Source organism: Aulostomus chinensis, chromosome 15 (assembly GCF_037954235.1).
Source record: "Aulostomus chinensis isolate RoL2024-O1b breed Wild chromosome 15, RoL_Achi_v1.0, whole genome shotgun sequence".
Taxonomy (NCBI): Eukaryota; Metazoa; Chordata; class Actinopteri; order Syngnathiformes; family Aulostomidae; genus Aulostomus; species Aulostomus chinensis.
The window spans coordinates 13,222,997-13,235,100 of NC_141334.1; the positions used below are offsets into that span (position 1 = coordinate 13,222,997).

The following is a 12,104-nucleotide window of genomic DNA, read 5'->3' on the forward strand; positions in this document are numbered from 1 at the left end:
TTTTCCCCAGGTATTTTTCCTCACTGCTGTCTCTCCTCCTTCTTGTAGTTGATGATGTCAGCCATGTATGCCATATGTAAAGTCAAGACTGTTGACCTGCGCTTCAAGACCATTGTGACAGCATACAAGAACATGTCCAACACCAGCCAGGAGGTGAACCAATCATCTGTACCAGTGTCATAGCGGCACCTCATGTTGAGTTGTGGTACAAATCCACTTGTGTCTCTTGTAGACCTTCAAGCATGTGTTGATCAGCGACGGCCACTACGACTCCATCATCGTCTTCTACAACCAGGTGTTCATGCAGAAGTTGAAGACCAACATCCTACAGTACGCGTCCACCAGGGTGAGACACCTTCCCTCTCAGGGCTGCACACTGTAGGGAGACTCACAGTCAGACCTGTTTGACCCCATCTCTCTTTCTCTTTCTCTGTCTCTGTCTGTCTCCGTCACTTCCTCTTCCCTTCCTCTTCCTCTTCTTCTGTTCTAGCCGCCCACTCTCTCCCCAATCCCACAAATCCCACGCAGCCCCTATAAGTTTCCGAATTCCCCTCTCCGTGTGCCCGGGAGCAACAATGTCTACATCTCCCCTATGAAAAGCCCGCGCATGTCCCCGGGCATCATGACGCCTCGCTCCAGGTGAGTTGTGCATATCCACGGCACCTTGATGGTCTCTGAGAAAAGCTGTAAAACTGCTCATTCTTGATGGGTTTTCTCATCTGTGCTTCTCGCAGGATGCTGGTGTCAATCGGAGAATCTTTTGGGGTACGTTCATCTTTGGTTTGCTCTGAAGCAAAAAGAAAAGAAAAGAAAGAAACCTCTTGATTTAAGAGATTTGAAGTCGTGGTCGCCCCCCCCCCCCCCCCCCCCCACTTGACTCTTTTTGTTGTCATCTGCAGCAATCCAATCGCTTCCAGAAGATCAACCAGATGGTGAACAGCAGCGATCGCTCCTTTAAGAGGACCTTGGATATGGGCTCCAATCCAAAGCCTCTGAAGAAGTTACGATTCGATGTGGACGGGCAAGATGAAGCTGATGGCAGGTGGGTCAAAGTGGAGGTACTAGAACATATTGTTACTGTGCTGCTCTCCCGTAGAGTACTCTGATTTTTACCTGCATGACGAGCTCAAAGCTGTTTTACTAGCCAAGTAAGGAGAAAAATGAAAAGCAGCAAGTTTATTGTCTTCTAAAATTAGTCACAGAAGAACCGAAATTAATTTTGTAGCGAGTTTTCTGAATGAGTTTTATTTGAGTAATTTATTGTAGTTCATTATAGTTTTATTGTAGTTCATTATAGTTTCTGCTATTTATTGCCCCTGTACTTTTTCTGCTGCTTCTTCTTCTGTTTCTGCTGCTGTAACAGTGCCAATTTCCCCACTGAGGGAGAAATAAAGGTTTAGCTTATCTTATCTTATCTCTCTTAAATATTTTTCAGCAAATCTGGTGGAGATTCTACACTGATACAGAGGCTCGCTGAGATGAGTAAGTGTTTGCTTTATTCTTCTCAGTGGTTTTTCCAGTTCATCAGATATTTCAGGGGATGTGTCTTCCTCTAACACTGATGTTTTGCACGTAGGCTCCACTCGGAGCCGCATGCAGGAGCAGAAGATGAAGGAAGACGCTGAATCGAGAAAGGAATAAGTCTAAAACCTGCTGAACTGACCTGCACTGTTTGTCACAATGTGAGCCCCTTTAGTTCCCACACAGATGGAAACATGAGTTTCTCTACTACATGATTTTAGTTCTTATTTAACTTTGTCTTTCGAGAGTACAATGTGAATATCAAGGCCTTTTTCATTCTTTTTTTTTATTTTTTTTTGTTTTTGTTGATACATGTTTTTTAACAGAATAATGATTGGTTCTGAATTTGAATTCATTTGTTGCTGAGAAATCATTGTTTTCTCTTTTCCAAAAAAAAAAAAAAAAAAAAAAGGTCTCGATTACCAAAAGTAATTTTTTGAGATACAAATCGGATTTTGCTGTCCATAGTGGAGTCTAAACACCTTGGCGCGGTGACTTTGTTCTTTTTGGCAGATCAGGTTTGATATTTCAGTTGTTCAATCATGATTACTTGATCTAGAGGGAATCAATGTGCCTGTCGTACCATCATTTTTCCTTTCAGTGATATTTGAATTTCATCTGAAGAGAGTCAAATGCTATGAAATATCACTTTAAAGGACAGTTGGTGGAGTGTCTGATTTGCACTCAATGCCCAAAATTCATGTAGTTTCAAAAGATTTGTTTGCTGGTTTGATGTAATTCCTATAGTTTTATTCTAACTTTTATTTCAGTTCTTGCCGTTAGAAAATACATCAAACGTAAGCACCTCCAAATGAGTTACAACTAAAATAACATTGTATGTTTTCAGTCACTTTCTCCAACACATTCTTACAACTACCGGTACGTATTTTTTCTGTTGTTTTTTTGTTGTTGTTGTTTGTTTTTTGTTTTTTGTTTTTTTATCAAGTGGAAGTTTGAGTATGAAAGGGGAAATTATTGCCTAGTTAAGATATTGCAAGAATTGTCAATTACCAGAGTTTTTAAATTAAACTGTGTTTATATTTACTTTATTGAAGTAGTAGTGGAATTGAAATTGTAGTAAATATTCCTTTTTAAAATAAGATTTTATTCTTGTGATTTATTTGCGTGTCACTCTTGTAGTGTCACAGGTAGTTCTTTGCAGTAATCACAACCGCCGTGGCGTAATTATTACCGTTTTATAGAATCTAGAACATTAAGCAATAACGGCAAGTTTTGACTGTTTCGTGTTTCTTTTATATTCAGCTGTCCTTGTTTCATTTTTATTTTTTTGTTTTCTCTTATGAAGATAACTTAGATTGTCTTTTTATAGATATTTGTAACTCCTTTCCCAAGCCTTCCAAACACGTAAAATAAAAAAAAAATAGAAGCAATTAGGGTGTTAAAAAAACAAAAAACAAAATTATTTATGAAGAAAGAAAAGAAGAAACGGATCTTTTGAGCCTCCGATAGTCAAGTTCCACTGACTGACTCAGGAACCCCGAGGCGTGCCCAGACCTGGTCCTCGGTTTCACCCACGGCCATCTTCCTGTAAAACCTTCCTGATGAGACGACCAAAAGGCGTCTGAGCACCTGAAGTCAGTTTCTGTCTTTCTACTGAAGTGTGCAGCCTTTAACATGTGACCCTCCTGCCGCGTTTGGTAACAGCAGAAAACCTGGATTAAAGTAAAAAAAACCAGACCGTAAGTGCTGCTTGTGTGTTGGACAGTGTCCCTCTGACAGCGCTGACTTTGATTTAAAGTCAATGATAAGATTTCAGGTACTTAAAATTTTCAAAAAATTATTAGCAAAAAAAAAACCCCAACTGCAATTAACTTAGAAAAGAATAAAACGTCCAGATTATATCAAGATAACTTGTTTCATCTTCTACTTCTAGCTCTAGAATTGGGTGATGGGTTTTTCTATCTGTGAATTAAAGTGGCGTCAAATTAGATAATTGTGATCATGGGGGGGTCAAAGTTGTAATGAGTCTACATGGAGACATTGAACTTCTCACTTTAGTAGCTTGTTCATCGCTGCATAGTTCAGCAGTCATTACATACCAGTAAAAGCAATGACTGCTATAAAAATGGACTTTGAACTGAAACTGGCATCTTAGAGCGAAATAACATCATATTTCATGACCTCTGTGCCTCCTGCAGTTCCATTCATTACCAAGAGATCTGCAGTGGAGTTTTTCCTCCCCCTGCTGTTCACGTCCTGCTCATGTAGCCAGCCGCTTCACCTCCCTAACAACAGTTGATAAGATCAATAGTATAATAATGTGATGGTGAAAGCAGTCCCAAAGTGCTATCTTTGAGTTATGGAAAAATATCTCAGCACTCATCAAATACAGTTGATTTAACTGATCCTACACTGATTACAAGTCATTGAATGCATCATTGGACATCTTTTCAAACCATAGAAGAAGTAAACAAAACAAAATCTGAACAGATGCCCAATTTTATGACAAAAATAAATGCATTTGATTCATTTTTATTTTAGTAACTCCGGTAGAATTATTAATGGAGAAATCTGCCTCTGTGAAAAGAGAGTAAATTTTCTTTCAGCTTCTTTCCTTTTGTTTTTCCACTGCTCTGAACTCTCCTCCTGCTCTCTGGGGAAATGACAGCTGCTACCTCTTCACTTACAGGTACCTTAATTGTACCGTGGCACTGTTTTCAACCCAGTTAATTCCTGTTTGAATGCAGAAACAGTCTGATTTGGCTGCAGCCAAGCATGAAACACTTTACGCCGGTTACATTTTAATTGGCGTGGCCTCATGGGGGGACTCAAGTGTGTAATTGAGAGCTGATTCCATGTCTGTTTCACATGATCGCAGGACACCAAAGTACCCGCTTCTCCCTCTCTCTCTACCTTTTCTCTCTTTTTTTTTTTTAATCGGAGCAGCTTGTGTTATGTCTCGTCTTCATATGCGTGTCTGAAAATAGATGGAATAATATATTTTAAACCTCCAGAGAATGGGATTTGGTTTTCACTTTTGTATCATTGTTTGAAATAGTGTTCTTTCATCAGGAATGGAAAACCTCACGGTAAGTTTTATTTTTACACAGTTTGAGGATATTCAGTGGATTAGAAGTAAAATAGTGTTTGTAGCGAAGTGTCTTTATTTTACCACAGGTTTGAGTTCTGTTCAGAATATTTCTTGTATGTTTCCACACCTTTTTTTTTTTTTTTAAGATCTATACTTTTATTAAAATAATCAAACCAGAGATCTGTCTTGCATGGTTATTTGTCTGGTTCTGTCCGTCAGCCTGAACAATGGCGGGAGATCATGAACAAGAAGATGCAGTTTCCTCCAGAGCTCATAAGTGCCATTCGGGAGGGAAAAATAGAACAGGTGTTTGGGCTGCTGAGAACTGGTGATGGCATCATCCGCCAGCTGGATGAGTCTGAGGATCGCCTTTGGAGGGAGGCCCTCAACCTGTCCATCCGCATGGGCAGTGAGGATGCCATGGAGGCCCTCCTGCAAGGGGTCAAGTTTGACTTCCGTCAGATTCACGAGGCCCTGCTAGTTGCTGTGGACACAAACCAGCCACGAGTGGTCCAGCACCTGCTAGACCGCCTGGACCAGGAGAAAGGCAACAAGATGGATGTGCGCTCTTTCTCTCAGGCCATCTTTGACCACTCAATTGACAACTCCCAGTTTGCTCCAGGCGTGACTCCTCTGACATTAGCCTGCCAGAAAGATCTGTATGATATAGTCACCATGCTCACCCAGAAAGGTCATGTGATCCCATGGCCTCACAAGATGTCCTGCGCCTGCCTGGAGTGTCGTAACGGTCGCCAGTATGACCTGCTGAAGTTCTCCTTGTCTCGCATCAACACCTACCGCGGTATAGCCAGCCGAGCCTACCTGTCCATCACCTCGGACGACGCCATGCTCAGCGCCTTCAGTCTGAGTAGAGAGCTCCGCAAGCTCTCCCAGAAAGAGCCAGAGTTTAAGGTCAGAGGATGTTTGTAGATTGTGTGCGTGTGTCTGTGCGTGTGTTGTTTCGCGACTCTGCTGTGGCATCTCTCTCCTTCAGCCTCAGTACCTCAGCCTGGAGGAGATCTGTCAAGAGTTTGCCGTTGAGTTGTTGGGTATGTGCCGCAACCAGAGTGAGGTAACCACGATACTGAACAGCTGTGGAGACGAGAGCCAGGATTCCTTAGACCAGCAGGCCTTCGAGGAGGGAATACCAACCCTGTCACGTCTGCGGCTTGCTGTCAACTACAACCAGAAGCAGGTGGAAAGAAGCACTAACGAGTTTGACAGAATCCTTCACAGACACAATCCTAATCTTTCTCCATCTCTCTGCTGGTGTTTGTGCAGTTTGTGGCACACCCAATCTGCCAGCAGGTGCTGTCCTCCATCTGGTGTGGGAACCTGGCCGGCTGGAGAGGCAGCAGAACAGCCTGGAAGCTCTTTGTCTCTGTTGGGATCTTCCTAACCATGCCTCTCCTCTGCCTCGTCTATTGGATCGCACCAAAATCAAAGGTCCACTCGCTCAAAATTAAAGAGATTCGATAAGATTCATGTTTGATTCGTGGGCATTATAGTGGCTGCTCATTATCTCCTCTGTTTTTCATCAGGTTGGAAAGATCCTAAAGATTCCTGTGATCAAGTTTCTCCTTCACTCAGCTTCTTACTTGTGGTTTCTAATCACATTACTGGGAGAATCTATAACCATGGAGATGTATAGAGACAAATTTGCTTCAAGGCACCAGAACATCCTGCACAGCTCCTTCCATATGGTGTGGGTGGTTGGTGGGTTCACATTCGCTCTTATGTAAAGGCCAAAACATGGCAAGTCAGCAGGTCTGAATCTCTTTAACACTGCTGTCTCATGCAGGATTCTTCTGGTACGAGTGTAAGGAAGTGTGGATCGAGGGTCTGCGGAGCTACTTCCTGGACTGGTGGAACTGCTTGGACATGATGGTGCTCAGCATGTACCTGGCATCTTTTGCCTTGCGTGTGCTTATTATGCTCAAAGGTTACTTCCTCTGCCTTGATGTCGATGGCTCCGAGGAGTGCGTCTACTTCACCCAGACTGGTAAGGTGTGAGTAATATCTAAGATGGATTTAGAGGATGCCGAATGGTGTGACTGTGTCCTGCAGTGCGCGAGGACTGGCATCAGGAGGACCCCCAGCTGATTGCTGAGGTGCTGTTTGCAGTGACCAGCATGTTGAGCTTCACCCGGCTAGCGTACATCCTCCCAGCGCATGAGTCCCTCGGAACTCTGCAGATCTCCATAGGGAAGATGATCGATGACATGATGAGGTAAAAGTAGAGTTTGTTTTCATCGTTGCGCAGCTGTATGTTGACCATCGGCACAACAGAGTCTTGAGTATTTGTGCTCTTGTTTAGATTCATGTTTATATTGATGATCATTGGAACAGCATTCCTCTGTGGCATCAACAATGTCTACGTTCCTTATGTCATCTCTCCACACCTGGGCAGGTAAGAACATGGGATCTAAAGCTTCAGCTGCTCTGCTAGAGTCACCAACAGGCCCAACAGCAAGATTCACTCAGGGTTGTTTCTTTTGTAGCAGTGTGATATTCAGTCATGAATCTGTTTCTTGTTGATGTTCTTATTTCTCTATCCACTTTGCTACTATTACACAGGGTATTTCCCTATTGTGGGACTGATAAAGGACTATTTTCGTATCGTATCATATCGTATCGTATCGTATCGTATCGTATCGTATCGTATCGTATCGTATTGTGTGATTGTAATGACCTAAAGAACTCAAAGCAACAATATTATCATGGTATGTAGAAAATTTGAACAAAATTCTAACTATGTTTGAATTAATCATCATATTTTTGTTGTCTCTTTTTTTCTGCAAATTGATAAGTGAAGGGAAATGCCACACCAAAACTGAAAACAACTGTTACTATTCACTGGATTGTTTCTGATGCTGTATTATTTCCTAGTATTATCACGTGTGTATTATTAATATCATTCGTATTTTTTATCAACATCATGACACTCCAAATATTTTGTGAAATGCATTTTGGCTGTGTTATTTGACAGATAGGGTACAGTCCACAATACCATTGTTGGTTAAGTAGTGACAACAGTATTTGGTGGACATGATATACTAGATGAAAACAGCCTCATTTTTTATTCTTCTTCATTTTCTTGAAGGTTTAATGAGACCTTCCATTTCTTATTCTGGACCATGTTTGGTGTGGCCAACCAGGACTACGTGGATATGCCCCAGTTTGTGTTGGCAGAGTTCGTGGGACGAATTCTGTACGGCATCTTCACTCTGGTCATTGTGATTGTCCTGCTCAACATGCTTATTGCTATGATCACCAACTCCTTTCAGAAAATTGAGGTAAAAATCACTACTTCTACTTTGAACACGTTTGGATTTCATTTTCTGCACCTTGTGTCTGTAATTTCAAAATTTGAAAAGTTTATTTCAGGTAACAATTGCACAAAGAGAGGAACCATAAACCAGAAGTGATATCTTAGCATTGTAATTTCAGGATGATGCAGACGTGGAGTGGAAATTTGCCAGGTCGAAGCTGTATCTCAGTTACTTCAGAGAGGGCCTCACCATGCCGGTACCCTTCAACATCATCCCCTCACCCAAAGCTGTCTTCTACATCATAAGGTAACTTCCAAAATCTCCAAAACCACTTTAATCATTTTAGGATCTTGATTGTTTACATGTGCTTTCATTTATTCATTTGAGTTGTGTTTCAGGGGTATCTTTAGACGAATCTGCTGCTGCTGCACTTGTAATTCTGACAATAAATATCCCCCCATAACCTCCATGGTAAGTGCTTGTTGTAAAAGCGCATCTTCTACACGTCATTACCCTGCAGTGAATGTGTGTGTGTGATGTGTTTTATGTTGTGGATTATGTGCTCAGTCCAATGAGAAGGGATCTGAAGACAGACAGCTACCTTACCGGCAGCAGGTGATCAGAGCTCTGGTGCAGCGCTACATTGAATCAGCTCGCAGGGAGTTTGAGGAGACCAAGAGGAAAGGTAACCATGATGCAGTCTGCTGGTTGGCAGGATTATTCAGAACTATGAGACTGATTTTCTCCAAACTTGGTGGAGGGGTTTAGTATGGACCGAGAAAGAACCCACCAAATTTTGTGATAAATTAGTTATAGGGCCACCTGATGGCAAAAGGAAAAACTTTTATTTTGGGTTATTTTTTGTTTTATACTTTGATGCACTCCTCTGAGTAGGTCGACCAGCTCCATCTCAATTTGTCAGAAACACCTGAAGAACATGATGGGTTTTGTTAAGTGGCGTTACTGTGGCGAAGTGGCCAGTTTAACCATGGAACACTAAGCTGTTTTATCTGGATTCCCCACGGTCAGAACGTTTCCAAACTTCATGTATTTGATGAAGATCCCACCCTGAAGATGTCTACAGGCTGAACTGAAGTCAGTCTCGTGGCACACGATATTAGCCGCATAGTAGATTGGGCACATTAGTCTGCTCCTTCATTGTTACATAGTTCTGTTAGAAAAACAAAGTCTGGAGGTTCAAACGAGACATTTCACAAAAACCCAAATCCTGAGGAGGTCTCTTGTGACTCCACTTTCTCCACTGCTTTATACCCACCAACTCCAGTGCATCCATAAATGGACCAGTTGATCTGCTAACTACCAGCCTGCTTTAGGGCGGACATTTCACAAAGGAACCCGTATATCATATTTAACTTTCTTTAGCTGTCTGACTTCACACCATCCTTGTTTTAAAACCCAACCACAGCAGGTTACTGGGAATTTGACCTGGCAACACTGAGACTCACCCACCGACACACTCCCATGTAGAACAATCTGGATTTCTTAATGAGCGATAAACCACTCAACTTTTCATTGTAGTTTAGTTATGGAATCACATATTTGACTTCTGTGTACTTTGCTGTTATTTTTACTGTGCATATATTGTGCTGTTATCCCCTCACGTTATCACTATATTGTACTAAAAACACACACATATATATATATATATATTTATATATAAATTCACATTTGTCTTTTCTCCGGTCAGATATTGGTAATCGGATCACTGAGCTGAGCAAAGCAATCGGCAGGATGCACAATGACATGAAAGTGTTCCATCAGCATTTGTTGGGCGAAGGACACGTTGCAGGTGATGCACCGACCAAGGACGGCTCATCTTTCCTGGGAAAATACATCATTGGTGCCAAAAAAAATTTCAGAGGTTTTAACAGCATTCAAGATGATAAGAATACCCCATTTAAAGTAACAGTGCACCATGGAGAGGAAGAGGAGGATAAAAAAAAGTTTGATTCAGATACAAAGCATTCAGACGCAGCACCGAATGAAGTAGGTGAAGCAGAGGGATCAAATCAGGTAACAGACTGTGATGTGGTGAAGATGGAGGAAGGCAGAGCTGAAGTGGAACAAGGAGATCGGGAGGAGAAAAAAGAACAGACAAAAGCAGAGAAATGTGAAAATAGTGACACTGAAGTGAAGGAGGAGGTAGAAGCAGAGGCGAGAAGTTTTAATGATGAAGGAGAGAAGTTCGTAGTTGAGGGCACCCAGGATGTGGCAGACAAAAGAAGGGAAGTAGAGATACTGGCAGAGGTGGAGGCGAAAGGAAAACATGGTGAGATGACCCCCCAACAAGCTGAGAGCATCAACCAGATAGATGTAGAGAATGTGGTAAATAATTTAAAAGATGTGGAATTGCAGGAGAAAAAAGTGCAAGCGAGATGGATGAATGGTAGAAAATTAGAGAGTAATGTTACAGAGAGATCTGGTATCAGAGGGGAGAATGAAAAACCGGGAGCTGAAAAAAACGTTCCCTCGCCGACAGGCAGCAGCACCTCCCGGGACACTGGCTTTGGTTCCCAAGAAGGGGAGGGGTCCATCGATGGGATAATAGCAACAGTAAACTCAGCGATTTCCCGTCCCCAGAATAAAGCCTGATGAGAGAAATGGGGTGCACAGTTAATTATGATGATTATTGTTCTTGTGATTTCATCAGAAAAAAAAAAGTGTTTTTCTGGCCTGCAGCTTCATAGTTTTGACTCAGTTTGTCCATCCAAACTTTGGTCCAAAGACACACATTTAAACAGCCATGAGCCTTTTTGTGATTTTTTTTTTTTTTAATGATTAAATTCCAATGTATTAGATATGTAATGGACAACAAGATACCTGGGAAAAAAATGATCCAGCAGACAAAATGCCTGTAATATAGATGGTATTTGTATTGTCGTGAAATTAGCTTGTTAGATTTACTGTGTTTAAGTTGCTGTTGATGTCTAATTAATGAGATTGGAAAAGCCTGTCTTCTGTCAAATTTGTTTTAATTAAAGACTTAAAAATAACTTTCCCATTGATCAATAAAAACAATAGTTATAATATTACTACTACTACTACTAATGATGATAGTAATAATAATGAAAATATTCTAATGGTGTGATAAAATGGCTGGTGGGTAATGTCACACTTAGTTCAGCATTCTGAAGTGCTCAGTTACCATAGCAACGCTAGTACACGTTCTTAAGCATCAGAGGTGGTAACTTAAGGTGAAAGATGCAAGTTGAATCCTCTACTGTTCATCTGTGCTGCATCTCCATTTCTTAGCGGCAATTTTCCAACCTTAATAGTTCAATAACGTCGCCAATCTTAGGTTTCTCTCGATATTCAAACACAAGAACAACCCTCAAGTCAAGGTCAGCTTTTGCATTGTGTAGTTATTTTAAACAATAACACCTTTTTAAGGTGGATGAAATGATTCTGAGAAGTGGGCTTGGTGCTGCTTCTCTCGGTGGGTTGACCAACACCTGATGCCAGAGTGAGTGCAGGTCTCAGCTTGCTTTACACCTACAGGTGCAGCTCCCACGAGCACGAACACACCACTTCATTAATTCATCACCGGCAGCATTAACTGTCCCATGACGCACACCAGCCAAACACTTCCACTGGAAAAACAGCAAGGCATGTAGGCATTTTGTTGCAGCATTGTTTGAGTGATGCCACCTCCTCTTTACTTGTCTGACACGCTTGCTTTGATGGAAAAATGTCCACGCTACTCTTCAGGGGATTTCTTTCCCAAAAAGCAAAAATTACAAGAAATTTAAAGCTGTAAGCAGTGTTGAGAATGAGGCTGGTTACTCTGTGGTTACTGCAGAGCAGCAGAGGGTTGTGAACCTCTGCAACACTGGGATTCTGCATTAAAGTGCAGACTTGTTACAGGAAGGTGTGTGTTGTATCTGCTTTTGAACTGACTGAATGCTTCGATGAGTAATGAGCTCCCGTTGCCAGTAGGTGGCACTGTGAATTTACTTGAATATCAGTACGGATGTGCTCTAGCCAGAACTCTGATCAAACATCGCTGTGGCTCATCTGACCGTTTAAACTTCAGAAAACTCAAAAGCTTTGCTATTTGACATCATCACCAGATATGGGAGTTGGCTGTAAAAGTATGAGCACTATAACTTCCTGTTACCAGTAGGAGGCACTACAACTACATATTAAATTTAGCCTGTGAATATGTCAGGTCAAGACTCTTCAAAAGTGAAACTTAGGAAGAATCTCTGTGGAGCTGATAAGTTTCTTTTCGTGTCCAA

At 41.6% G+C, this 12,104-nt stretch overlaps 2 protein-coding genes across 2 annotated transcripts in view; both read left to right on the forward strand.

Moving 5' to 3' along the window:
• Positions 1–4,765, forward strand: part of rb1 (retinoblastoma 1) — a 22,129-nt gene extending 17,364 nt beyond the window's left edge. The window contains exons 21-27 of the mRNA XM_086226488.1: positions 49–153; positions 233–346; positions 491–639; positions 735–765; positions 900–1,042; positions 1,436–1,482; positions 1,577–4,765. Of these exons, the coding sequence (XP_086082614.1) occupies positions 49–153; positions 233–346; positions 491–639; positions 735–765; positions 900–1,042; positions 1,436–1,482; positions 1,577–1,641 (654 nt within the window). The 3' untranslated portion in view covers positions 1,642–4,765. The remainder of the gene's footprint in view (positions 1–48; positions 154–232; positions 347–490; positions 640–734; positions 766–899; positions 1,043–1,435; positions 1,483–1,576) is intronic.
• Positions 4,557–10,889, forward strand: LOC147248784 (short transient receptor potential channel 2-like). The gene is made up of 13 exons (XM_086226487.1): positions 4,557–4,571; positions 4,793–5,485; positions 5,568–5,768; positions 5,855–6,019; positions 6,115–6,289; positions 6,375–6,575; positions 6,641–6,803; positions 6,891–6,983; positions 7,677–7,869; positions 8,024–8,151; positions 8,244–8,316; positions 8,413–8,530; positions 9,554–10,889. Exons 1-13 carry the CDS (start codon positions 4,557–4,559, stop codon positions 10,456–10,458), a joined length of 3,123 nt encoding a protein of 1,040 aa, XP_086082613.1. The 3' UTR covers positions 10,459–10,889.
• The last annotated feature ends 1,215 nt before the right edge of the window (positions 10,890–12,104 follow it).

Bases quoted from the DNA above. Each gene is read 5' to 3' on its own strand.
- LOC147248784 (XM_086226487.1), top strand. The intron at 5,769-5,854 runs GTGGAAAGAAGC...GTGTTTGTGCAG, and splicing joins TCAACTACAACCAGAAGCAG to TTTGTGGCACACCCAATCTG. The intron at 6,020-6,114 runs GTCCACTCGCTC...GTTTTTCATCAG, and splicing joins GGATCGCACCAAAATCAAAG to GTTGGAAAGATCCTAAAGAT.